Source organism: Myotis yumanensis, unplaced genomic scaffold (genome assembly GCF_028538775.1).
Source record: "Myotis yumanensis isolate MYYU_CA2020_CCGP unplaced genomic scaffold, mMyoYum1.0.hap1 SCAF_3, whole genome shotgun sequence".
NCBI classification, from domain to species: domain Eukaryota; kingdom Metazoa; phylum Chordata; class Mammalia; order Chiroptera; family Vespertilionidae; genus Myotis; species Myotis yumanensis.
Window position 1 is genome coordinate 210317491 of NW_027223754.1, and position 26849 is coordinate 210344339.

The window sequence follows — 26849 nt, forward strand, 5'->3', positions numbered from 1 at the left end:
CATTGTGGGCAGCTCAGCAGAGGCTGAGGTGAAGGAGGGGCGGGCAGGGGTGGGAGCAGCGGCTGGAGTTACACGGCCTCCTGCCCAGCGCCAGCTCAGGACTCCGGCCCAGGCCTCAAGGCCGGGCCTGGGCAGCCAAGTCCCAGGGTGGCCCGGCAGGGAGGGGCCTGGAGGGGTTGAGGGGCCTCCAGCTGTGGGGTCCTGTGTGGGGCTGTGCCTCACGGATCCTCAGTTTCCTACTCTGTGAGGAGAAACCCTAATTAGTAACTAGCTCAGTGGGTTCCTGTGGGCATTAAATTAGGCACCTGGCACATAGTAGGTGCTTAAGAATGGTTAACTCTGTCTGTTCCGTTTGTTATTAAACATTACCTACATTGTTTAATACTATACATACAGCATTCTGCAATGTTTTTTTCCACTCAATATCAAATTATTGTAAGCTATTCAAATTGATTCTTAGCCATACTCATTCATTTTGACAGCTGTATAGTATTTCCTGGTATAAATGTGTCAACTTTACTTACCCATTAATTTCTGTTACTTCCAAGTTTTTGCTACAGTGTTGCAAAAAATATACAAATAATTACCTTCTTGGAAATAAACAATTGAGCGCACAGTTGCATTTTTAAATGCAATTGTTCATCCAGACCATAGCAAACATGAAATTGCATTTTTCATTATTTTAATTGACTTAATTTTTAAACATATATTTTTTAATTGATTTCAGAGAGTAAGGGAGAGGGGGAGAGATAGAAACATCAATGATGATAATCATTGATCAGCTGCCTCCTGCACACCCCCTACTGGGAATCAAGCCCAAAACCTGGGCATGTGCCCTGACTGGGAATTGTGGACTGGCCTCATGGCTCAACCACTGAGCGACACCAGCTAAGCTTTTGTTTCTTGTTTAAGCCGAAATAGAACCACATCACACACAACCTCTGCATGTGCTATTTCACTCAGCAAATCCCCTATCAACGGAATCCCAGTGCACACCCTTTATGTCCGGCTTTCTTCACTCAACGATTAGTCTTGAGATTCACCGTGATGCTGTTTTTGCATGTGTTCATTTTCCTATAGCCCTCAGCATCCCCTCTGTAAGTACTCCACAACACTGGCGGTATATTCTCAACATGAGTCCTTGTTTTATGCTCTCCATGTTGCCAGGTCTTTCCACTCTCTGACCTTGTCTTCACTTCCATGGTATTTCCCCATCACACAGGCCAAGGTCCCATGTTTTAAGCTTTTTGTGTGTCCAAAACACTGCTCTCCTGTGTTCTCTTTCCACTTGAAGACTATGGCTCTGAGGTGGATGGACTTGGGTCACTTTGAGTGCTTGGTGCTTCCACCCCACCCTGTCCCCTGCCCTTCCCAGACTAAGTCCTACTGTGAATGCTGGGTTTAGCGCCCCTTTCATTGATGACAGCGTCGCACATACATACGGACGCCTGAACGCACGTTAACGTGCTACTGCATCGCCCTATTTTCCTCACTCAGCACTGCAGACTCACCGTGGCGTGCGTGGAATGCTCCCACCTAGCTGACGCGTTTTCACCGTGTGGACCCTCCACTGGCCCGCATCGCATCTGACCCATTTCCCCGATACTGGCTCCTGCCATCAGGATGTGCGGCCGGGGCACCCCTGACTACACTTCCTGGGCTTTCCTAGCCGGAGTTTCAGAATGGGATTGGTGGGTTAGCTCCAAGCCAGAGGTGGTGTTCCCTTTAGTGGGGACAGCCCGGTGCTGAGCAGGCCCTTCACACGTGGGGCTCCCAGGCCGGGGCTTCTATGATCTTGCAGATCCCCCAATCACGGTGCTTAGGGACTTGCAGCCTCTGCAATCTCAGGGTTGGCTAGAGCTCTCAGGACACAGCGCTTTCCCGAACCTGCAGCCGGTGCGGGGGGTGGGGGTGGGGGTCCCCACGGCTGAGCTGGCCTGAGATGAGTGGGGCTGGGCAGTCAGAGCCTGCACCCCTGGGACCGCGAGGAAAGGACAGCCAGGCCAGGAAGCCTCGGACAGGCCCCTACTCAGCCTCGAGCCTATTTCTCCACCTGTCAATGTCTCCTGTGAGAAGTTCTATTTGAACCTCAAGACTCAGTTCTTGCATCCCTAACTCGAGCGTCCCTGCCCTCGCCACTGTCCCCACGATGGGCCTCGATTGTGGGTCTCCTGCACTGGCCTGGGGGCTCCCCAAAGGCAGCCGGCAGCTCCAGAGCCCAGCATTCCCGAGGCAGGGGTCTTGCCCTGCTCCTCCCCCACCTGACGAAGGGTCACCTGAGTGGCCCATAGCCAGTAGGAAAACCTGCCCCCAGAAAACCTAGAGGAGCTCTCCATCCAGTGGACCCCAGGGTGCTGCTCTCCAGGCACGAGGTGAGGAGGGTCTGCGGGCCTGCCCTTCCACCACATGTGGCAACGGCAGGAAAGACCCTCCAGGGAGGTGTCCTCTCGTCCAGGCCCCACAGCCCAACACCCTTCAGTGGCTTCAGCCAGGCCCGACCCTGTGCAGTGACCTTGCTGGCCAGCCCAGGGGGTCCAGACTGCAGACAGCGGAGCCTGTGGTGAAGTCAGCAGTGTCCAGCCCAGCCAGGCCCACAGATGGGGCAATGCTGGGACCCTTGGCGCTGTGCTCAGGGAGGGGGAGGGTGGCCTGGAGCCCGGCAGGTGAAACAGGCCCTGAGGGGGAGCCCTCCGCCCACCAGCGCCCCCGAGCTGGAGCTTGGTCCTTGCACCACCACTCGGCTGTCAGGGCGCTGGCGTGCCCACATGGAGGACGCATTGGGCTGTGGTGGGAGACCTGCCCCAGGTGATGACCCGAGGCTGGCAGGGGGACTCCTCGGCAGGAACGACTGCCCCTTCAGCGGAGGTGGGGTGCCAGGTACACAGGCCCCGAACGGCATGAGGGGAAGAGCTTCTCAGTCTCCACTGTTGTCACACGACTTTATTATGAAGCCTCAGGCACAGCCCGGACACACAGCACGAAGGGAACCACAGGACGCTGAGGGCATCGCTGGCCAGTCCAGCCCCCTGGCCCCACCCCTTTAAGAGCTCAGTAACGCAGCTCAGGCAGCAGTGGGCCCGGCCCCGCCCTCGCCCCCCAGGCTGGAGAACAGGTGTGGGCCTGTCCAGGTGCCCCTCCAGGCCAGTCACTGACATCTCCTCGGAGTCCAGAGCCAGCACCGTCCGGGCATCTTCTACTCCAGGACCCTCTGGTGTCTGCCCACTGGCTTTTGTCTTGTCCACATGGCACGGCACCAGGGTCTGGCCCTCTGCTGACCACCCCGGGGCTCCACCCAGGGCCGTCTCTGCCTCTCATGGGAGGGGTCGGCACAGCAGAGATGGACAGAGGGGACTGCGGTGGCTGCAGGGCCCGGGCTTGGTGACAGGAAGCAGAGGCCCAGGCAGTGAGAAACGCAGCTGAGCCACAGCCCAGAGGGAGGACAGCATGTGGGCAGCAATGCCCCAGGCGCTGGTGCAACCTGAGGGCAAGGAAGGCAAAGTGGTGGGAACAGCCACAGGCCGAGCCTGAGGCACAGACCAGCAGAGCGCCCTCAGATGGCGGTGAATTTAATGGCAGAGCAGCTCGCAGCTCACAGCCCTTTCTCCTGGGCCAGCTCCCCTCCAGCGGACCAGGGCCAGCCCAGCAGGGAGACGTTAAACACCCACACCCGACAGGAAGCACACACCGGCACGCATACCACACCGACACACATACTCGGGACCAGCACGACACACGCAACACAGACCCTCCCTGCCTCGGCCAGGCCCTTCGTCCGAGTCCCTTCCCGTCACTGGTCCAGGCTGAGGGTCGAGGAGAGCCGCCTCGTGTCCAGGTCTAGACCTTGTACAGCGTCTGCAGCAGGTTGTGGCGTGCGAAGGAGCAGGCCTCCAGGGCGCCGTTGGGCCTGTGGGGAAAGGCACCTGTGGGTCGGGAGCTCAGGTGGCAGCAGAGCGTGGGGCCATTTTTGCGGCTAGAAATGTGCCTGACTCCACTCTTCTAATTTTCACGACTTTTCTTTTTTTAATTTTCATAATATATTTTATTTAGCCCAATGGATCCAAAATATTATCCTTTCAATATATAATTACTACGAGATTAATGAAATACATGAACTATTGCTGTATTGTGCACTGCCGTGTTCTCGCTAAGTCTGTGGAACGCAGTGCTCCTCTCAGCCCTCAGTGTGCTGACCGTGTGGAGCTCAGGGCCACACGCGGCTGGTGTTAGAACGTCGGCGCACAGCTCTCCGCTGTCCCCTAGCTCCTCATCTCCCCCAGCCCCTCTCTCCACTGCAGCCAGTGGGGCATATCTGCTGGTGTCGCTGCTTTTTTAAGATCCTTGCTTGATTCCATGCTGCTTCAGACTTCAAGACCCGTGATAAAGGTAATAAGCTGTACTTACCTCTCCAGCATCGTCTCACTCACTCAATCCCACCCGAAACCCTACCCGGATTCAGTTCATAGTGACTTTTCAAAGGGGATGCACACGCGGTGGGGGTGGCCCCGTCCCACCCCTGCCCACCACTGTCCCCCAAGGCACTGGATTCACCCGCAGTGTGGCTGGTCAGAGCCCTTGGAGACAACCTTGGTTGGTCATATGGGGAATCTGAGGCTTGAGGCCTCCGTGAGGACAGGGGACCAGCCCACCCCCCCATCCATGCTGGGCCTCAACAGGGCCTGGAGGCTCCTCATGACTTGACTGGTCAGCACTCACCAGCCCCAGGATCCTCCAGGCCAAGGCCAAGGTTTTCACGGCCGGTGGCTGTGCAGGGCCAGCACGACCAGGCCCCGTGGCCTCGGCTGCTGTGGGAGTGGACACAGAACTGCTCGGAGGGACGTCGCTGAGCGCCGGTGAGGGCAAGCTCCTAACTGACTGGGCTTCCCCTCTGGAAAATGGGGCGCTATGTCCCCAGTCTCTCGCAAGGAAAGGCTTTGTCCCCGAGTCCTGTGTCCTCAGCTGGGCCCAGGGAGGAGGCCTCAGGGGTGGTGGTCACACAGAAGCGAGACCCAACATGGATGCCAAGAGCCTGGGAGGCCCAAGGGCCTCTCACAAGCTGAGTGGAGGCCAGGGAAGCCTCGGACCACAGGCGCCGCTGTGGACACACTCACTTGGTCATGAACGCCTGCAGCAGGGGAGCGAGGGCCTTGGGGAAGTAGTCCTGTTGCACCATGTGGTTCAGTGCCATCAGGGGACCGTACAGGTTGGCAATGGCCTTGACCTTGTCTTCACTCTGTGAGGGGCACACACGGAGCTGCAGGTGAGCTTTGAGGTCCCCTGGGGGCCCAGGGTCTCCACCATCCAGTCCCTGCTCAGAAGCCCCACAGCCAACGTGCTGGAGCAGAGCCAAGCCCAGGACGGGGTGGGTGGCAGACCCCTGCAGGACTCGTGTGGGACAGGGCGTGGAGCGTGGCCAGAACACCCGCTGGGGCCCCCCCTCCGCTCCTCCCACCACTCCTTCCAGCCGCACCTTGAGCAGACCCATGTGGATGAGGAGCCTGGTGAGGAAGACATTGGGGTTGAAGGAGGATGAGCTGAAGGCCTTCTTCATCAGGGCGTCTGCAAGGCAGAAGCAGCGTGGGCAGAGCGCTCACTGCAGCAAAGGGCTGGCCTCGGGCCAAAGGGCATCAGCCCTTCCCCAAGCCAGTCCTGCTGAGGGGACAGCTAGCACCGGGGAAGGGCTGGCTTTACCGGCTGTGACATCTTGGCCCTTCCCTGTCCTGGCCTCTCAAGTAAAATGGGCTCGGGGACCTCGCACCGCTGGGGGGGAGATGAAGTGAGGGTTCAGCCACCTTGTGGAGGCGAGGGAGATGGACAGGGAGACAGGGAAGTCTGTGCTGGGCTGCTCAGGGAAACAATTTGGGTAACTTGTCCTCACAAACGGGGCTGGGCTCTCACCCACCAGCCCGGGCTCGCTGCTCAGTGACCCTCCTGCCTCAATGCTGCCTTTTCCGCGTGCTGTGCCCCTCACATGCAGGCCCTTCCTCTCATCTGCCTAGCAGGACCTGGGCCACCCCAGCACATGCTGACAAGGTGGGAGGTAGATGGAGGTAACAGAGAACCAGGTGGGAGAGGGAACTCATGACAGGGCTTGGGGAGGGGGACCAGAGATCCCGGAAAGCCTGGGAAAGACATCAGGGAAGCAGGGGAACCTCCAGGTGGAGAAGACACATGTGCAGAGGCTCAGAATTGAGGACAAAGGCTCAGTCTTCACACCCCTCCTCTGAGAGCAGTGCCTCCCCAGGGCCCTGGGCTGTGGCCAGCTGGTCCTCCTGTGTGGCTGTCCCGGCCCGAGTTCTAAATGCAGAGCTGAGCTGACCTGGGAAAGGCCTCTGTCTCCGCATTTACAAAAACCAGAGAGGAGAGCCTCCAGCGAGAACCCAAGAGGAACAGGTGGGAGGGGCCCAGAGCAGTTCATACATCAGCGCTGGAGGGGATCCAAGTAACTGGAAACGCCCCCCGCCCTGGAGCAGCGAAGAGGCAGGAGCCCCCCAGGCCCCACGCCCACGTTACCTACTGCGTCCTGTACTGCCGTCCTCACGGTGGCTTCATCCTTGAACACAGAGGACACCTTCAGGAAGGCGGAGACCACCTTCTCCGGGTCAGAGGTGTCGGTCTGAGGACACAGGAGACAGTGGCTGGTCAGCAGGGCCAGAGCCCCAGGTCCTGCCTTGGCCCACACGGTCCCCGCAGAGCCTGGCGTGGACCCGGCCCAGGCAGGTGGGCCACACACACTGAGTGAAGCAGCAATCGCCACCTGGTGACTCTGACCCCTTCCCATGATCTAACCTGAATAACCCCCGCTGCAGACAACATTCCCAGGCAGCCACGTGACCTCAACTTGACCGCTAACGAGAAAAGGAGGGACAACGCACACGTCCAGAAGCCGGGGCTGCCTGGCTGCTCCATCTCCTCCCCGGGCAAAGGGCACAGAGAGTTTTACTGACACAGGAAGACGATGAACCGTAGCCAATGGAAAGGTGGGCCACAAACAGGTTCACATTATACAATCTCACTTTTCATGAAAACACAAAACAAACACAGATAAAACAAGGAAATCAGCCAAGCCAGCCGAGAGTGAGCCCATTTAAAAAAACCCCATATATTCTTATTGATTTCAGAGAGGAAGGGAGAGAAAGATAGAAACATCAATGAGAGAGAATCACTGATCGGCTGCCTCCTGCACGCCCCCTACTGGGGCATGTGCCCTTGACCGGAATGAAACCCGGGACCCTTCAGTCCGCAGGCTGATGCTCTATCCACTGAGCCAAACCAGCTAGAGCGAGTGAGCCCATTTTATTTCTATTTACCACTCACCCTCTTTTAGCCTCAGTGTTTTCATCTGTACAGTAAGAGTAACAGGTCTCCATTTCTAGTTGCCAACAGTGTTAAACAAAACCACGCCCAGGTCTCAGAACAGTGCCTGGCAGACAGGAGGTGCTTGATAATCACCTCAGAATGAATGAGTGGAAGAATGAATGAATGACCAAACCCACTAACCAACCAGCAAGGGAGGCCAGAGCAAGGGCAGCCTGCCAGCAAAACACACAAGATGATGGCCACAGAGTCCTGGGCAGCCGGTTGTTCTAGAAGCAGCTGGTCCTACAGAACATGCAGAGGGAAGCCTAGGGCTGTGTGTGTGTAAGAGAACACACTCCCTAATTCCAGTGGTCCGAGTGCGGCAGGCCTGCCCGTCTGCGTTCTGCCTTAGAACGCCACACTCACTTACACGTCTACCTGTAAAAGGGTCTGCGCATGAAAGGAACCCTGGCAGCCCCTCCCGCTGACAGCCTCCCCTCCCAGTCCCCGCGCACAGCTGCGCACTCTCACCTGTTGGGCTATCAGCACGGAGCTCTTGGGCCCCAGGCGCAGCAGCTTCTCAGGGGAGGGGAAGGCCAGGAAGGTGGAGACATCAGCGGGAGGCGGGGAGGACAGCACGGGAGCTGGGTCCTGGATGGGGGGCACGGGCAGCACGGTAAGGTCTGAACCCAGACTCCTCACCCAGAACACGAGCCAATCGGGGCTCAGAGTCTGAATTCTTCCTACCACTCACATGCACTTCCCCAAAGGGCAGAGCCCAGACACTGGCTCCCAGCGCTCAAGCCTCTGAGCTGGGGACAAGCCACCTCCCGAGGACTCCAAGAGCCTTTAAGACCGAGTGGGCCCTCGCCATGACGTGACATGCCCCAGAAATGACTCAGGAGCCACGTGGGCCCTACCGTGGACCCCCCAGACCTGGATGGAGCCTCGCCCGAAGAAGCACTGCTAGTGAGCACCAGCGGTGCCCAGAGAAAAACTAAAACTGCCGAGTGGTGGCTGAAATGCTTCCCTAAAACTAGGAAAGCCAAACTCAGCAAGAGCAGGGGATCCTTGTCCAACCCAAAGTTCTCCAGAAGCTTTACTGGGGAACCTAGAGGGAACAGGATCAGTGAGGCAGGACATGGCAGCCCTGGCTCCACCAGCCTCCTGGCCAAGGAAGGGCACCACGTACCCAGCTGGGTCATGTCCCAGCCAGCCTATGGGATGGGGCTGTCCCTACAGGTCACCACGATAACCCACTGATGGGTGGGAAAATTCTCTATTCTTATTCTTTTACTGTTCTTTTAGAAATATTTATGTATGTCTTATACACAACATAGCAGCATTACATACGCTATAATTTCTAAGTAGACACATCTATACTGGGCTCAATACAAATACAGCAAAAATAGTTTGTGGCCTCTGTGTTCAAGTGGATTCCATGCCTGTCCTGTGGCCCCGAGAAGCTGTCTCAGGATTTCAGGGTAGGGGCCCGGGTTCTGATCCTGGCAAACGATGAGGAACTCACCCCACTGTTAGGGTCCAGAATCTTCCTTGAGGGTGTGGATGACTCCTCTCCTTGCCCTCCTTGCTGTGGCTCTTCCTCCTCCTCCTCTTCCTCTTCTTCTTCCTCCTCTTCATCTTCCTCCTCTTCCTCCTCTTCTTCTCCTTCCTCCTCTTCCTCGTCCTCTTCATCCTCATCCTCACCCTCATCATCACTGCAGAGAGGAGTTGGCTAAAGCAGACCCTCCCAGCCCATGGCCCATGTTGGCTCTGAGGCCTGGCTCTGAACCCACAGACCTCAGCTGGGCAGCTGCTCTCAGGGCGGAGCAAGTGGGTCACCAGGGAGCCGGTCACTCATAGCTCAGCGCCCAGGGAAGCCCATGCTGAGAATCAGATCTCGTCCCTGTCAAAAGAGCCCCCAGATCCACCGGGGGTACACAGGAAAGGAAGAGAACTATCTCAGGGGGCCCAGGGTCTGGCAGGAACACTGCCCAGGCTGAGATGCCCAGGGCCATGCCCCCCTTATCTTGCTGACCATAAGAAGCCCCAGCTGGAGGGGCGGGGGGTTCCTGCCCCGAGGGCAGCTGTTCTGTTTCCCCTGGACCCTGAGACTTGAGCCCATCGAGTCCCCACATTCTAGCGGCAGCAGAGCTCTAGCAGTGACTGAGGATGACAGTGAATGAAGCCAACTTGGAGGTTACAGGGACGGAGGGAGAGGGTGCTATCTACTGGAGGAGGCCGCCTTCCCCCCGGCGCCCCCCGGCACGCCTCCAGTGGGCTCTGCAACCCAGAACCCCCACCCTCCTGCATGGGTCCCTTCCTTTCTAGTCAGTCTCTGAGAGCAATGCGGAGCCCAGCCCCAGGCCACCCCGGCCTCATGCTGGCTGCCCTGCCTTATCCGTCAGCATCAGACCAGCCATCATCCCTTCAGAGCTCTCCCCAGCTCCCTGCTCTAAAGGGGACATTCCCCTCAGCCCTCCTTTGTCCCTCTGCTGAACATGTAATAACAATGTGACTATTCTGGACCCCTTGCCCCAACAGAATGAAGTGGCACCTTCATTGTTGTATTCTCACATCCCTAATGCCTAGCACAGCACCTGGTACATAACAGAGCCTCCATCAATGTTTATGAAATGAATAAAATGAATGAGTCCCTAACCACCCAGAGCCCTACCTGAGGGATGCCAGCACCTGGGCCATGTGGAAGCTGTCCAGAACCTCCTGGAGCTGCTCACAGCCTTCTTCTCCCAGGGCGTTGCCTGCTCGGGGCGGGGGAAGGGGGAGAAGAGGAAACCAGGGTCAGGGTCAGACCCACCGGCAGGCCTGTGCTGAGGCCACCGCCACTACTTACCATTGAGGTCCAGTTTCTCCAGCTCGGCCTTGTCTGCCACAGCCTCAGCCACGGACAGAGCAGCATCTCTCTTGATTTCACAGAAGGACAAGTTCAGCTCCTAAAAATAAGAGCAAGGGGTGATGGCAGGCAGAAATGTGGGCCAGGAGAACCAGGTAGGCTCCGTCCTCCAGATGGCCAGAAGGACACCAACAGAAATGCCATGTACCCAGTGAGGTGCCAGGTACCCAGTATGTTTATATACAGTCAACTATGATGACCTCATTTTAAAAATTAAGAAACTGCCCAGCCGGCATGGCTCAATGATTGAGTGTTGACCGATGAACCAGGAGGTCATGGTTTGATTCCTGGTCAGGGCACATGCCAGGGTTGTAGGCATGATTCCCAGTGGGGGGCATACAGGAGGTAGCTGATCAATGATTCTCTCTCACCATTGATGTTTCTGTCTATCTCTCCCTCTCCCTTCCTCTCTGAACTCAATAAAAATATGTTGTTTTTTAAAGAAGAAACCGTGGCCCAAAGGGGAGAAGGCACTGGCACAACGGCACGAGGGAGGATGCAGAAGAACCCAGACCCTCTGCCACCCCCTGACCAAGTGGGGGAAACCCTGACCCCGGAGGCACCTTCAGCTTGGGCAGGCCCCCACGGACGGCGTCTGCAATGGCGACAGCGCCCTTAGAGCGCACCAGGCAATCCCCGAAGTTGATCACCTCCACCTGCCGCAAGGTCTTCAGGGTCTGCAGGAGGAAGTGAGGGCCAGGGTGAGGCTGCAGGCCTCACCCAGGCCCCCCGAGCCAAGGTCACACCCGGATCACCCGCCTCACCTTGGCCATGGCCACAGCGCCCTTCTCAGTGAAGGTGTTGTCGTTCAGGTTGATGACCCGCAGCAGGGGGTTGATGGCGAAAGCCTGGGCCAGGGCGGTGATGCCAGGGTGATTGATCCCGTTCTGGGGCATGTGGACCTCCCTCAGAGTCCCTATGACCTGATGGGTAAGAAGCATGAAGGTTTCTCTATATTTGTAACAACTATAATTGGACATGGAACATCTGCGATTGCTGTTAACAAAGTCACAGACGTTTCTAAAGCTCACATTCCCGACTGCAGTGAGGTCATGCGTTAGCCATGTTAATGAGGAAAATCATGTGATTTCCCCCGTCCATGTGCAAAGGCTCCCTGTTGTATCCAGGCTATTGGGGTCCCATTGGCCCGGGTTAAGATTCCTGTCCCAAGGGCCCCGGAGGACACCTGAGGACAGCCCAGCACACCCACCATGCGCCCATAACCAGCACTGAGGATGGCGGCTGAGGGAGAGGGTGCAGAGAGGGCGCCATGGTTTGCGAGGATGGTAACCTGCTCCTCCAGCTCCAGGGGGGAAGGCTCCCCTGCAGCCTGGGGTCCAGTCAGACACAGGCCCTTCTCCCTGCCATGTCACTGACTTGAGGCAGCGCTTCGGCAGGGAGACCCCTCAGGGCAGGCCTGTGGGGGACACTATTCTGGCCTGAGTACCGTTAATGCTGATAGAATACTGTTGGCCAAAGAAAACGTTTAAATTAAGAGGAGGGGCACAGACCCTGTGGAGGCAGGTCTGGTCCTCTCACGGAGCTCACCACCAGGGACTCAGCAGTGTCCTGGGGGAGAGGAGGGGCACCTGGGCCACTGCTCCTTCCCACCTCCCTGTCTCAAGGGCCAGTCTGCCCTGCCCATTAGAGGCCAGAGACGCTGACCCCACTGCTCCGGCATCACCACGCCTGCTTCTGCGCCTGGCAGATGCCCCTGACGCTCAGAGCAGCCTCACAATCTTCTCAGGCAGCACTCCAGGGGGCCACTGCCAGTTCACCTGGGTGAAGGATTGTGCAACTTTCAGGCATACCCAGAGGAACCTGCCCCTGTAGGGTGAGCCAGCAGGCTCGGGGCGGGGAAGCGACTTGCTTAGGTCTCAGCTGTCCCAGAGCTGGAGGCACTCCCAGGACATGCAGAACCACTCACCCCAAAGGCTTCTGCCAAGGCAGTGGCTCCATCATTCTCCAGACGGTTTCTGCCAGCCACGAAGACCTGCAGGGCCAGCGGCTTGCCTTGGGCACTGGACTTTCGGTAACACTCAGTCAGAGCTGCCGCCAGGATCTGTGGGGGAAAAGGTAAGAGGCCCAGGCCTAGGCAGGAGGCCCTTCTCCCAGTAGGGCAGCAATGCCACTGAATGGGTCTTCAATGTCCATGCCACCCACTGGTGGTGGATACGGGGACAAAGAACTGCTCAAGCCCTAGCCGGGAAGCTCAGTTGGTTGGAGCATCGTCCCACAACGCCAAGGTTGCGGGTTCAATCCCAGGTTGGGACACATTAAAGAGACAACCAACAAATTCATAAATAAGTGGAACAACAAATCAATTCTCTCTCTCTCTCTCTCAAAATCTTTTAAAAAGAACTGCTCAAAAGCTGAATGGTCACCTCTCACATGTGCCCAGCACCCTATAATTTACAAAGAGCTTTTACATCTATTGCTTCATGTGCGGGTCCCACCACCCTGGGGGTGTAGCCTCATGGTAAAGATGGGTGACCAAGGCCCAGGGGGAAGGGAGAGACCAACACCGAGGGGCCAACCTGAAGCCAGGTCTCGGGAAGGGCTTTCACAATTAGCCCACTGGACTGTCACAAGCCCTCTTGCAGGCTGGGACTGTCAGGAGTCCCTTTCCAGCTGAAGCTACACAGGCTCAGGGAGGGACAGAAACGGTCCTATGGTTGCTAAGCAAGTGGCAGACTCTGGACAGGACCCAAGTCTTCCAGTGTCTCTCCCACGCTCCCCAAGATCGAAGGGGAGCCGGCCACGGAGACCACGGCCCCCCTGAGCCCGTCTGAGACATGCCAGTGTGCAGGCAGCCACACAAAGCAGGGTCTCAGCTGCTGGGAGCAAAAACCTAAACCCAGTCTCTCCTGTCCTTGGGGTGGTGCCTAGAGCAGCTTCTAAACCTCAGTTCCCTGGGCAGAGGTGAGGTGAGGGGTGGAAAATGGAAGCATTTACAGGGATGAGTCTGGCTCCCCCAGTACATCACACTCTGTTGGGCCTGATTTCTGTGCTGACTCAAATCTTTTAGGTCGTAACGCACACCAAGCTTATTTTCCAATCAGCTGGGGGGAGGGCCAGCCGGGACAGCTGGGGAGCGTGGCCCCTGCGCCCCCTCCCAGCGGGCAGGGCAACAGGCACCCTCTGCAGGGGAGGCAGTTCTGGCTCCTCAGCCCGGAGCACTGCAAGCGTCACACAGGTTTTTCCTGCTGCCCTGACAGGGCCACGTGGATGAACATTCAAGTCCCACGTCATCTGGGGCACTCAACCCCAGATCTCTAAGCCCAGGTCTACTCCTCTGAAAAGAGGGGGACAGCATCACCCACCTGTCACTGTGGGTAGGAGAATTAAGGTTCTGCACATAACACAGCCTCAAAGGGAAGGTGTCCCGACCGCTGTCGATTCCTGACCCCCAGCCCTTTTCTACTTCAGGTCAGAGCGTGAAGGGGAGGCACTTAGTCTTTCTAGAATCTGGGCCCAACGGAGCCAGGAAGGAGCAAGAAGAGACTAAAGAGCCTCCTCCCTCTGTGCAGGTTCTAGGAAGAAAAGAGGAGCCTTTCTAACTGACCAGCGGGCTGACCAGCAGGATGGGGGAGCATCGGGGCCCCCCAGGAACAAAGGCGAGTTGCGCCATCTCTCTCTGGGTTCCTTCCCCACATGCACAGCCAGGCCTCACAACACTCTGCCAACTGTTCTGAGGGCACAGCAGGCCTAGGGACACCCAAAGCCCTGCATTTTGCAGAGCCAGCAAGTCGGAGCACATATGCAATACTGCCGGTGTTGCCAAGCAACACAAGAACTGGGGTGGTTGCTTGGCAACCCCACCCTCACGCACTCCATCTCCTCTCCCCACTGGCCACAGGCTGCCACCTTTGAGGCCTTTCTCCTTTGAAGAGAAAAGCAGGCCAACCAACCCAGATGGTGGGTGGCCAGGGCACACACTGCCGACGGAGGCAAGTGTAGTAGGGACTGGGCAGGGAGGGAGAGTGAAGGACAGCGGGGACATGGAGGGGCCCCTGCACCCACCTTGCCACCACCGATGCCCATGCCACAGTTGTTGAGCTTGAGCTCGTGCAGGGTGAAGCAGGCGGAACTCTTCAGCAGGGCCTCGAAACCTCGAACTCCATCGGGCCCGAATGCATTGTCACTTAGGTCCAACTCCACCAGCTGGGCCCCGGCGGTGATGAGTCCCTCCCCTAGTGAGATCTGGGCACAGAGGGACATGTCAGTGTCCTACCAGGTGCTGCTTCTGTGCGGCGGGGCACTCAGACTGGTGGGAACTGGCAGAGGGCTCCCAATTCTGCTGGGGAGTGGGGCTTGGTGCATGCCATGTGGTCAGGGAAGGCTCCCTGTAGGAGGTAACATTTGAACTCAGTCTGGATGAGAATCAGCCAATCAAACATGAGATTCCAGGCAGCAGTAAAAACATGAGCAGAGACATAAGCACAAAGCAGCACGTGTGTGCCTGGGGCAACAGCTGGCAGATTCCAGAGAGGCTGAGGCTAGAAGGGAATCAGGTTTTGCTAGAAAGAAAGTGAGGCGTCAGATCAGGCAAGAGCCTTGAAGGCCAGGCCAAGAACTGTGAACTGAGACAGCAATGGGCTTTGAGGTGGGTGAGGCGTGTGGAAGCAACAGCCCCCCAACCTGAGGAGGCAGAGTGAGGGGCAGATGGAGGCTGGAGGCAAGTGCCCACCCAGGAGTGTGAGCAGCAATCTAGGGCCCCAGGGAGGATGCTGCTGTCCAGTGTGTCGGGACATGGAGGAGAGGAAACCGAAGCCTCTGCCCAGGACCAGATGTGGCAAAAAGATGCTGAGCAATCCCGGGACCTCCTAGCCATGGGATACCTGCAGTGCCCCAGGAGAAATGGGGGCGGAGAGGAGGCTGGGCAAAGATCAGGGAATGGGGGAGGGGAGGCAATGCCTAAGCTGGTCTCTGGCTGCCCCACCCACAGGAGCAGGCCCAGCCCTAAGATCTGCCCCAACTGGCCTCTCGCCCTCAGGCAGAGCTGCTCAGACCCTCTGAGCCTGCTCCATGTCCCTGTACTTCACCCAGGGCAGAGGCTGTGCTCGCCAGCTTCCGTGTCAGCATCTCAGTCGTCCACAGGACATATCCTGGCCTCCAGAAGGTGTTAGAAAAAGGCCTGGAATGGCCAGAGGGGGGACGCCGCGGCCCGTTCACTTACCAGGGCTGGTGGGATCTCCGACCGCAGCCGCCCCGTGAACATGTCGCTCCAGTGGCATCGCTTGGAAAGGAGGAAGAAGAGTTAGCTGAGACCTCGCCTCATGGACTTACACTACCGAGCACTACAAGACTTCCTCTGGGCTTTGTCAGCGAAAAGTTGGACCAGCTCTGGCCAAAGCTGGTGGGACCTGGAGACCCGCAAGGGCCATGGGGGCTCAGCAGAAGGTTAGGAAAACCCCCGATCTGCCCGACCCTCTGGCTTCTGGGAGGGGGAGGGACAAATGGAGATGCTCTGGGAACAAATGGCAGTGGCAGTGGCAGTGGCAGGACCAGGACCAAGACGGCCAGGTGCTCCTTTCCAATACGGTTCCCACACGGGCTGGGGGCAGCGATGTGAAATGACTGGGTGGTGGAGGAACAGCAGTTAACAGTGAGGGACCAGCAGCAAGGAAGTTACTCTTTCTGAGCCTCTTTTCAGCCCTCCTGCCGCCTCTGGAGGCGAGCTCACCTTGAGGCTGGCGGGTCTTGCCCGCCTCCCCACTTCTTACTCGTCTGCCTTTCGAGCCAAGGAGCAGACCTCGGGCTCAGGGCCTTGGGTGGCCTTGTGGGTTGGGACACCTGTGGATTGTGTGCGTGAAGTGCCCCAGGACAGGTTAATACATCCCCATTTATAGAAGGGATCGGGTTTGCTTTTCAATTACTTCAAAGTGAGCTGATTTCGAGGAAATACTAGGTAAATGGCACAGAAGCGGTGGCCACAGCACCCGTCTTATGCTGCCCAGCAGTTTAGCCTCAATGCATGGGCACAACCCTCCCCTCCCACTCTGGCTGCTGTGTCCATCTAAAACAGTGGTTCTCAACCTTCTGGCCCTTTAAATACAGTTCCTCACGTTGTGACCCAACCATAAAATCATTTTCCTTGCTACTTCCTAACTGTAATGTTGCTACTGTTATGAATCGTAATGGAAATATCTGATATGCAGGATGGTCTTAGGCGACCCCTGTGAAAGGGTCGTTCGACCGCCAAAGGGGTCGCGACCCACAGGTTGAGAACCGCTGATCTAAAATATCACTCTGGCATCTCTGGCCTTTCCTGACCAAACCTGGGACTGATGAGACATGGCCTGGGTTCTGATTCTGACTTAACGGACCCCAGGATCAGAACCCTGGCCCGACAATCCCATCTCTGACGCTGAAAGAGGCTTCAGGCCTCACAATCTCAAGTGGCAGCAGAGCAGTTAGGAGGCTAGGCTAGTATCGGCTCCAATCCCGGCCCATTCCTGAGATGTGTAACTGTGGGCCACACTTTTCTCCTCTGTCACAACATCTCCCATCAGCATGTGCCCAGAGCACAATGGGCATCAAGGGCAGCGCCCCCGCCCCTGCCCCTGCACAGAAGCAGGCCCGCGGTGCTGGGCGGGTGGCTCGAGGCACTGGGTCTGCACAGGGGACAGGATGCAGGCAGCGCTGCCCCTGGCCGCGCTCTCATGACAGGAGCCTGCATCTGGCCATCACAACCACCTCTCAGGGAGGAAAAACTTTTCAAGAAGGAGCCCAGGCTCACTGAGTTTAGTGCAAGGCCATGTAGCGGAAGTAGGTGGTGGTGCTGGGGCTTGAAGCCAGGCCTTTGGGCGCCGAAGCTCAGCTCCTGCAGCCTCCAGGCCGAGGTCCAGGCCCAGGCCCAGGCCGCATCTGCTCCGTTTCCTTCCTGCACAGGCCACCAGCCACCGGGAAGGGCTAAACTCTTCTGAAGGAAAATGTCCAGCTTCTGCTCAAGAAAGGGCCTCCCGGGCAGGAGAACAGACACAAGCACTGCCCGGCTGCTCACCCGACCATGACCTTCCTGAGCAAACAAGCACGAGGGGCTACTTCATAAACCAGCCGGCCCTCGCTAGACAAGTCCACTCCACTTGTCTCGTGGCCCAGCCCTGCATGCCCTCCCTTTCCCAAAGCCCAGGGGAGGAGCACTGGACGCAGGAGTACCAAATGCGCTCGGCCACTCAGCAGCAGGAGGATCCCCGGCCATTACTCAGCCCCCTGAGCCTCCAGTCCCGTGACTTACAGAATGGACACTCTTTATTGCCTGGGTGGCTGTGAGGACTAAGAGACCCATGCAGAGGAGGCCAGCACGAGCCCATCCTTTTATGAACTAAGCCGTTCTCACCTACAAAGCAGGGCCCTTTCCCTCCGGACTCTTTGGGGGCTTTGCTACACTCACACGCCGACCCCGGCAAACAAGAGCAGGCGGCAACATCTTCCCAAAGAGCACCTTGAAGTACTGGCGCTCAGTGGCACCCACTTTGGTGGGTCACCCCTTGGATCTAGCCCATAAGAAGCCGCCAATCAGCCGTGAGGAGGGCAGTCAGCTGGCCGCCGAGGCATCCAAGCTAAGGCCGGGCCATTTCTGGCCAACACCAGACTCCCCTATAGGGCAGGGCAGCCTTTGCTTGGAGCAGGCTGAGCGTTTGCGAGAGCAGGGAGGTTCTCATGCCGGTTCTGTGTCCTTCCCTCCTCACAGGCGCCAGAGCTGCCGTGCAGGTGAAGGCTCTCTCTGTCCAGTTCTGCTCCTCCCCCTTTATCTTCTCACTTGTAGCCCAATAAACCCGCTACACTCCCAATACCATCTCCCTGTCGCCACTGGAGGACCCGAATGGACACATCATGCAGGGGCAGGGCCCTGGCCAGTGCCGAGTGCTCTGGGGAAGCCAGAGGCAGGAGCTGGCCGTGGGCCTGGGAAGGTCTGTGGCCATGTGAGTGGAAGCTCATCCCCAGCCAGTCCCCTGGGGGCAGCTCGTCCCCTTGCAGGTCTCACCTTCAACTCCGACTTCTTCTCCAAGGCCTTGGCGATCACCCTGGCTGCTTCCACGCCCACCGTGTTGCCTTCCAGGCGCAGAGCCTCTAAGCCATCAAAGTCTTCAATCTCTTTAATCACATCCTTGGCTGCCCAAGACCAAAGGAGAGAATCTTAGACTTGGAATCACAAACAGCCGAGGCAGGAGAGAGCCCAGACACTACCTTGTCACTCAAGTTCCTGCAGCGATGATGTACCTACCATGTGCCAGGCCCTGACTCACAAAGAACAATCACACAGGCTCACAGTCCAGCAGGGGACACAGCTACCCAGACCATTTTTCTGTAACAAGTGTTAAAACAAGGCATGTGTAAGGGTCTGGGAGCCCAGGGAAAGACCAACTGGCTGCTTGAGGCAAAGAAAGAGCTTGGACACCTAGTGGGTGGTGTGCACGGAGCCTCCCAGGACAGGCAGGGCAGCAGGCCCAGTGGGAAAACAGCACCCATGTCGGGGGGCCAGCAGGTACAATGGCACGAAGGCTTTCGAGCGTTCCATTATTCATGTTTGGGGTGTTCATTACTGTGCTGTTTTATTATGATGAAAAATTCCAAACAACCGAAATGTCCATCCACAGCAGATAGGTTGATATGTTATTTGTATTCTCTCTCGGATGTGCATATGAGCATATAAACAAACATACACATTCACACAATAAGGTCCAGAAAGATAGAAACCAAATGTTAAAGCAGTTATGTCTAGGTGGTGGGATTATAAGTGATTCAGGTTAATAAAGTAGCTTTTAAACTATCTGTAATAAGATCCTAATTATTAAAAAAAGAAAAAAGAAAAAAGCACTCACCTATGTTTAGGAAAAACACACACACAGCAAATGACTAAAAAAATGTACAAAAATTAACAGTAGTTGTATCCCTGGGCTGTGTGATAACGAAGTTATAGAGGTTTTTTCCTTCTTCCAATGTTTCTGTATTCTATAATGTGCATGTATTAACTTTACAATCGGAACAAAACACACTAGTTACATGAAACAAATAGTGGAGAAGAGATGGAGACATATATGGGAGATAAAAGTTTGAACCTGACCTTCCAGGTTACAAAGCCCTCAGAGGGTCTTGAGAAAGGTTTTAACTTGCGATCTCTAAGGGGGTCCCTACAAAGCTTTCCAAGCTGGGGACCTCTGTGCACCCCTGCCTCCCTCCGTCTGCCCTCCGTCTCCCGTCTCCCCTCTCCCCTCTGCTGCACGTCCTCAGAAGCCCTTGCTAAGCTCCCAACAGGGTCAAACTTCACAGGCAGCACAGCCCCAATCTCCTATGGAGCCTGCTACAATGTTACACCGTCTAAATGAACTTGCTCATTACGGTGGCTTTGTTAATACTGTCTTCCCACTGGGTCATGAGGAAAGGGGCTCGCTCTACCTCTGCTCACTACCTCCTCTGCTCACTACCTCATACAGATAAGCACTTAACACACTAACGTGTGAGTTTTACACACATTGGCTCCTACATTCCCCACATCATCTAACGAGGTGGTTACTGTTACATCTATTTTATGTGAATATATTAAGACACAGAGAGGGGAAGTAAATGCCTACCAAGGTCACACAGGTAGAAAAACGAATGACCCAGCATTCATTTTCCACTTCTCAACAGGGAGGCTGGACAGGTATGGGCCTCCATTTATAAAAGAGGAAGCTGAGGTTTCAAGGAATGAAGCAACATTGCTCAGGAGCTCAGGGAAACCAGCAGGGCTGCTTTTCCAAAACTGAACCTACATGCTCCCCCCATGCCCTTGCCTCTGTGTACAACCATGGACTTCAAGCAGCTCCCCAGCAGAGAAGCTCCTTAATCCTCCCTTCCCCTCCCTGCCCCCCTCTCCTGGTGACCGCACCCTGTGCAAGGGCTGAATGACCTGTTCCAAAGGGGAGCGCCCCTTAACACCCAGGGACTGGCCAGGTCAACAAGGGGCGAGGAGGGCTGCTCAAGATGTTTATAGAGTCCTTGAAAGCAGGGCCCCAAGGGAAGACAACCTATGCTGCCTCAGTGACCTAAGGACAGAAATAGGTGCTGTACTTTCCACAGACCAACCTGGGGAGGAAATGCACCAAAACGGGAAGAGCAGGGACAGGAGGAGGTGGGGGTCCCATGTGAGTTGCCTCTCTCACTGGTTTCCAATCCAAATGGAGTTACACTAACTTAAAAACAGATCAGAAATGGGCCCCAACCATCCCTAAGTAACCAGCTGTCACGTGGCTGCATGGCAGGGATCTCTCCTCAGCCTCTGCCGCCTCACACAGTAACAAGTTCCAGGTTTCATTACTCTGCCACACAGAGCAGAAAGGCCTTTCTTTGGTCCTTAAATGACCTCCTGGGGAGAAAGGGGCCTGACCTAATCATCAAACACATGGCCTCCTCGCACAGGCCCTCGCCCACCCCTGTCCGCGCTGGCTCACTCCCAGCCGAGACAGAGCCCTTTGTGGGTCCAAGATGAGGCCGCCAGGCTCCTCGGCACAGCATTCAAGGGCCTCTGCCCTGGGTCCCTGTGGGACTCTGACTTTTCTTCCAAGCCCACCCTGTGGGTCTCAGCGTCGGTGTCTGGCTCACGTGTTTCTCCCAGCCTGCAGTGCGCTCTCTCCTTAAATCTTCCTTCCACGACAGTTCAAATAGACCTCATCCACAGACTTCCTGGACCTCCTACACTCAAAGTGGTCCCTTTCCCAAACTACACGCTTCCCTGAGCCTTCCACTCAGGTCTCAGAGTATATTTCACCTTCCGCCTCCCGTTCGTTACTTGAGTACCTCATTCCCATTCCACATTATGAGCTCCTCCGAGGCTGGGGCTGTAAGGGGGCGTCCTTAGTGACCTTCTAATCCGGAGGCAGCATGTCCAGCCTGTGCTGGTGAAGTGCTTGGCTATCTGCACAGATTTTAGGGCCACAGAAACCTGAGTTCTAATCCAGCTGCACTACTTACAGCTGTGCCCTCAGGCAAATCATACCACCACCCTGAGCCTTAATGGAGATGAAACCGACTTCAAGGGCTTTTGTGAGGATAAACTGAGATGCTATTTGTAAGGCACTTAAGACTCTGCCTGACACAGTGTTCAATCAATAGCGTTGAATAGCAAATCCACGTTGACAGCACTGAGCTGAATGTCCACGGAGAAGCAGAGGAACAGGATGCAGCCAGACCTCTCTTAACATCCTGGCCCTGTTTACCAGCTGTATGACCTTGGGCAAGTTATTTAAGTTTCCAAAGTCCTTTTTCCCTATTTCTAAAATAGCAACATTTGTATCTCAGGGATGACGCAAGAATCAAAAGTAACAAAAACACAGGGAGGAGCTGGGTAAATTTTAAGAGCCTATAGCATGTTAGGAGTGTGCAGCAGCAAAGACTGAAGCAGTCCCTGACATGGCGGAGGGGCAAGCCTGCCACACACACTCCGGACCAGTTTCCTGGTTGGGCCAAAAGTACCAACATAGGTGCCTTCACTTCCAGACACCAGGGGATTCAGGAATGGTCAGTGCCAGGCTTGCCTTGGCCAGGGATGGAAAGACAGGGTCTGCATTCTGATTCCTAGTTCTCTCCCATCCTGGTGCCTGCACACAGACAGGGACGGCCATCCTCCCTCGGGGAGATTCAGCTGCATCGACCAGACCTCCCAAGAGGGACCAGACTGTTGTTTTAATGCAGCGCCAGCGGGGAGGGCCTCAGCTCTGGGGAAGGTGACAGGTATTCCCAGACCATCTTGGGATCACGGGGGTGAAGGTGGGAGTGGATCTGAAGTAAGAAGTTAGCAACTAGACCTTGGGGCTGCCATTAACTGTGGTCGCTCACGGCCTCCGTCCCCCCAAGAGATAAAGGGGCCCTCCCCACCTGCCAGCCTGAACCATCCTGGCAGGAATGCCCACCGCAAACATGGAGACCGGCAGGGAAGCCTGTGCATGCTCAAGGGCAAGTCATCTTTGAGCCTCACTGTTAGATGGGCCCAGTGATACCTCTCAGAGCTGCAGGACAAAATGTGACCATGTAGCTAAACGAGCCTGACAACCAGTAAGAGTGAGCACTCGTTCCCACACTCCCTTTCCTCCCCTGGGCCAGCCCACCCCGGAACTCACCATCTTCTGCAGTGTTGAGTTTGAGGCTCTTGCCCTTGAAACTCAGCTGTCCCCCGGCCACCTGGGTTTTGGCTAGCGTCTCTGCCAACTTAGCAATGTCTTCAGAGGCCATGCTGGACACACTGGTGGGCTCCCCCAGAAACCTGCAAACTGAGGTGACCAAAGTTTCATTAAGAGAGAGGAGGCTCATATCCAGAGAACATCACAGAGCTGCTTGTGCACATGAAATGCACTCACGAATCGTTTATAAGCAAGCTAAGTTAGCAAATCAGTTCAAGCCATAAGTATACACAAGTGCTGTAGGATGTCACTGATGTGATTAGTTTTGTGTTTTAAATAAAATCTTTAAATGGTAGAAAACAATCCAATTTGGGAGAACAGTACTTTGTGATAAGATGGAGAATGGCTGAGTACTGTGTGCACCACATCAGGCTCACTGGTTAGCTGGTGGCAGACCACTCAGAAGCAACATCAAATTTATGGCAGCCATGCATTTTTCTTTTACACGATGACAAAGAATGCTATTTTACTGTTCTCTTCAGTGACGACAGGTGGATATTACTATGCCCTATAAACATATATGTACTTTGTGTGTGGGGAAAACCCAAACAAATATACTTTATCTCTATTTTTAAAGTAATGATAGTTACAATGAACAAGAAGGTAACTGAGACCCATGTTATGGAGAGAATGTTTTCATATTTAATGTTTGTAATTATTTTCTTTTATTTTTTATGTTATTCTTTCTTTTTATTTAATGTATTGTGGTGACACTGGTTAACAAAATTATACAGGTTTCAAAAAAAAAAAAATGATACAGGTTTCAGGTGCACAATTCTACAACACATCACCTGTACACTGTATTGTGTTCATCACCCCAAGTCAAGTTTCCTTCCATCACTTCTTATAAAGAGTCTGCCCCCCACCCCTCCTTGTAATTATTTTCATTATAATGTAATTTGTTCCTAAGCTAATGTTATTGTAAAACTCGAGTTTCTGTATAATTTTAAAACTGCACAAAACTGTACCTGAATACTTGGAACAGAATTTTATAACTTGTTTTAAAATCTTTCAAATGAAATCTTTAAATCAGTTCAACAAAAATTTTTTTGTTAAAAAATTTAAATGTGCCCTAGCTGGTAGCCCAATGGTTAGTGTCGTTGGCCCTCACACCGAAGGTTTGCAGGTTCGATTCCTGGTCAAGGCCATGTACCTGGCTTGCAGGTTTGATTCCTGGCCTCAGGCTCCCATCTGGGCACATTCTTGGGGGCAACCAATCTATGTCTCTCACATTGATGTCTCTCTCTCTCCCCCCCCCTTCCTCACTAAAAAAAAAAAAAATCAATGGGAAAATACATTCCTATGTGAGGATTAACCAAAATAATAATAAAAAACAAATAAAAATGCTACATATAAAAGAGGGGGGGGGGGGAGGGGGGAAGAAGGGAGAGACTCCTGGGTCCCTGGTTGGGGAGAACCCAACTGCCCCAGCTGGGACACCTAGCACAGCCCTGTGAGTTGCCCAGTTCCTGGGCCCCCGGTGAGAGGCAGTTAACTTCCAGACCCACGGCTGTAAGGAGTCTGCCCCAGGCACACACCTGCCTGATCATCTTGGCTACTTTCTGTTGGAGGGTCCCATTCCTCAAACAGGACATAGAAGGCTACGGGATCCAGGTCATCCATCCCAGAGAATGCCCCACCACCCACGCTGGCATGACTCTGGGGGTGGGGCACGGGGGTCAGCCCACTGCACATCTGGTTTCAACCTTGGCCAGGGGACTAGGCAGCCCACAGTGGTCAGACCTCAGGGGTTCCTAGGACACCAGAGGTCTCTACATCACAACAGCCACCATCACAATAGACCAGGGGCAGAGCTGCTGGGAAAAGGAGCTACCAGCCTGGAGTCCAGCAGACTCAGAAAGGACCACTCCATTTCTCCAGAGGAAACGGCAGGTAACAGAGGAGATCAAGGCAGACAGAACTAAGGGACTCCATGGACACTGCTTCCATCCAGACGCTTCCTCCCCCAATCTACTCACCCTCAACATACAGTTGTGATAGCTCCCCATCTTCTCACCCCCCCAGGCTTCCTCTGGGCCTAAGCAGCCAGCTTCCCACCCCCTTCTCCTGATCTTAACCCTTATCACCCTAGTCCAGTGGTGGGTAAACTGTGGCTTGCGAGCCACACACGGCTCTTTGGCCCCTTGAGTGTGGCTCTTCCACAAAATACCGACTTCTGCGCATGGGCCACGAAGTTTCAATCGCACTGTACGTGTGCGCCCACACGTGGTATTTTGTGGAAGAGCCACACTGAAGGGGCCAAAGAGCCGCATGTGGCTCGCGAGCCGCAGTTTGCCGACCACTGCCCTAGTCTGTCCTTTTTTCTTTTTTTTTTCCTTTTTTAAGAGAAAGGAAAGGAAAGAAACATCGATTTATTCTTTCACTTATTTATGCCTTCATTGGCTGGTTGTTATTATGTGCCCTGACCGGAGATCGAACCCACAACCTTGGAGTATTGGGACGATGCTCTAACCAACTGAGCTACCCGGCCAGGGCCTGTTTTTATCAATAAGCATGAATTATTCTTCTGGGGTAAGGAGGCATCCGTCCACTCATTCATTCAGCATTTATGAGTACTGCTGTGTGCTGGACATCGTTCCAGGTACCAGCAGTGCCTGATGAAACAAAAACCCTGCACTGTGGAAACGCATGTTCTAAACAAGATATTTAGTATCTTAAACAAGATACTCAGTATCTGAAGAAAAATAAACAGAAAAAGGGGTGGGTACATAATTTTCTTGGTATGTGTGTGTGTGCCCGCGCAATTTCAAGTAGTGTGGTTAGAGAACTTATTAGGAAAGAAAGACTGGGAGGAAGAGCATTCTTGCAAATGCAACTGCTTGTGGGGGAAGGAGGGGGGGGGGGACTTCAAGGAGGCCGGCGGGGCTGGAGCACAGAGAGCTGGGAGAAAGGAGGGAAGAAATGAGGAAAGAAAACGAACAAAGGCCCAAGTCACAAAGGTCATGGGAAGAACGGTGGCTTTTATTCTGCGTGGCGAGGAGAGCCACCCACGGTTCCTAGCAGAGGAGAGGGGAGACCTGCCATGACCACTCTTATCCGCGTGGCATTTAGAAAGTGCTCCGACCGCGGTTTGAAACAGAATAAGAATTAGCCCGAAACTCCCCCACCTCTGGCAGTTCTGGGAGGGAACAATTTGAGGCCAGAAAAATGGAGGTGAGGCCTCCAAAGGTAGTAATAGGCGCACAGAACTTATCAGCTGGGCAGGGGCCCACCTTTCAGCCTAGTGCACACACACCGACCCACGAGGCCAGGAACCCCGAGCACAGAGAGGTGCATTCACTGGTGCAAAGTCTGCAAAGCAGCAAAGACAAACAGTAAACACACGCACGGCCCCCCCTTCCCGGGAGGGCGGCACACACTTTCTGATGCACAGCCATCGCCCCCGTGAGGCGCCCGCGGTGACTCACGCCAGCCCGGCCCTCGGCAGCGGGCGTGGAGGCAGCGGTGGCGGCGAGCGCGGGCCGCGAATGACAGGCGGGCGGCGCGGGAGCCCCACCCGGGACCCGGGAGGACGCGCACCGCCCCCAGCTGACACCGACGCCAACGGGAAACGCCACTGCCCGCGGCGGCGTGCGGGGCGCCCCGGCCAGGCGAGCCAGGCGCCTCTCTAAGCCTGTGTCCCCAATTGTGAAGGGGGCCGGCCCCCCACTCCCAGCCCCTCCGCGCTCGGCCATGGAAGGCGCAGGGAGAACACGCTCAGGAGGCCCCACACCTTCCACGTCCAGTTCCAGGGACGTGCCCCCCCGCACTCCCCCCCCCGCACCCCATCCCCGGCAGGTGACGGGAAAGGAAGGGGACCCGACTCTACCGTAAACAGCCGGCGCCGCCGCGCGGGGAGACCCGAGCAGGCGCGAACTCCGCCGGGGCGAGGACGTAGGGTCCGGCAGCGCAGATCGGCGTCGCCGCCTCCGAGTCCAGCGGTACCGATGCCCAGCCCGCCCGCCTGTCAGTTCTCCTGACGGTTCTCCCCACTCGCGTCTCGACACCACCTGCTCGCCGCACGGCGGAGGATGATGGCGGAGGAGGAGGATTTTGAAAGCCGGCAGTTTCTTTCCTTCGATTTGATTTGTTCCAGTCCCTGACGGCTTCCCCGGCCCCCGCGCGTATGGCCTACGGGGAGTGGTAGTCCAGTTCTCCCGCTTGGGGCGCGGCAGAGAGCGGCCGCGAACTACCAATCCCGTGATGCAACGCGTCCAGAGCGCCGCCGCCGGCCCCTCTCCGCCCTCCCTTTTCAGCTTCTGGCTCTTTCTGCGGGAGACCACAGGGCGGCGTTTAGACGTGAGCGCCCCGGAAGACTACAATTCCCTTTATGCTTTGCGGCCTAGCATCCCCGCCCTTCCGGAAAGGTGCACACTCACTTAACAAAGCCGTAGAGCCGAAGGCACGCTGTTGGGTCAGTTCAGCAAGCGGTAGGTATTTCCTAAAAGGAAAGCCGCGCCGTTTTTGTTTTTTTTTTT

The 26849-nt window shown here is 55.6% G+C and overlaps 1 protein-coding gene across 2 annotated transcripts; it reads right to left on the bottom strand.

Moving 5' to 3' along the window:
* Positions 1-2925: 2925 nt before the first annotated feature.
* RANGAP1 (Ran GTPase activating protein 1) lies at positions 2926-26443 on the bottom strand. Of its 2 annotated transcripts, XM_070411194.1 has the most exons (17): positions 26201-26256; positions 25605-25683; positions 22312-22461; positions 18201-18328; positions 15390-15449; positions 14234-14413; positions 12138-12272; positions 10975-11133; positions 10774-10887; positions 10151-10250; positions 9974-10058; positions 8825-9014; positions 7828-7947; positions 6511-6613; positions 5468-5556; positions 5109-5230; positions 2926-3904 (listed from the first exon to the last, which is right to left on the bottom strand). In XM_070411194.1, exons 2-17 carry the CDS (start codon positions 25666-25668, stop codon positions 3835-3837), a joined length of 1869 nt encoding a protein of 622 aa, XP_070267295.1. In that variant the 5' UTR covers positions 25669-25683; positions 26201-26256; the 3' UTR covers positions 2926-3834. The 2 variants fall into 2 exon arrangements, with proteins under 2 accessions (XP_070267295.1, XP_070267296.1); XM_070411195.1 differs by lacking the exon at positions 25605-25683 and having other exon boundaries at positions 26201-26443.
* Positions 26444-26849: the final 406 nt, after the last annotated feature.

Excerpts from the sequence above, each read along its gene's own strand:
- RANGAP1 (XM_070411194.1), bottom strand. The coding sequence starts at position 25,668 with ATGCACCTCTCTGTGCTCGGGGTTCCTGGCCTCGTGGGTCGGTGTGTG. Across the intron at positions 18,329-22,311 it reads ACTCAACACTGCAGAAGATG|CCAAGGATGTGATTAAAGAG; the intron begins GTGAGTTCCGGG and ends GGTCTTGGGCAG. Across the intron at positions 10,251-10,773 it reads GGGGCCTGCCCAAGCTGAAG|GAGCTGAACTTGTCCTTCTG; the intron begins GTGCCTCCGGGG and ends TCTTATTTTTAG.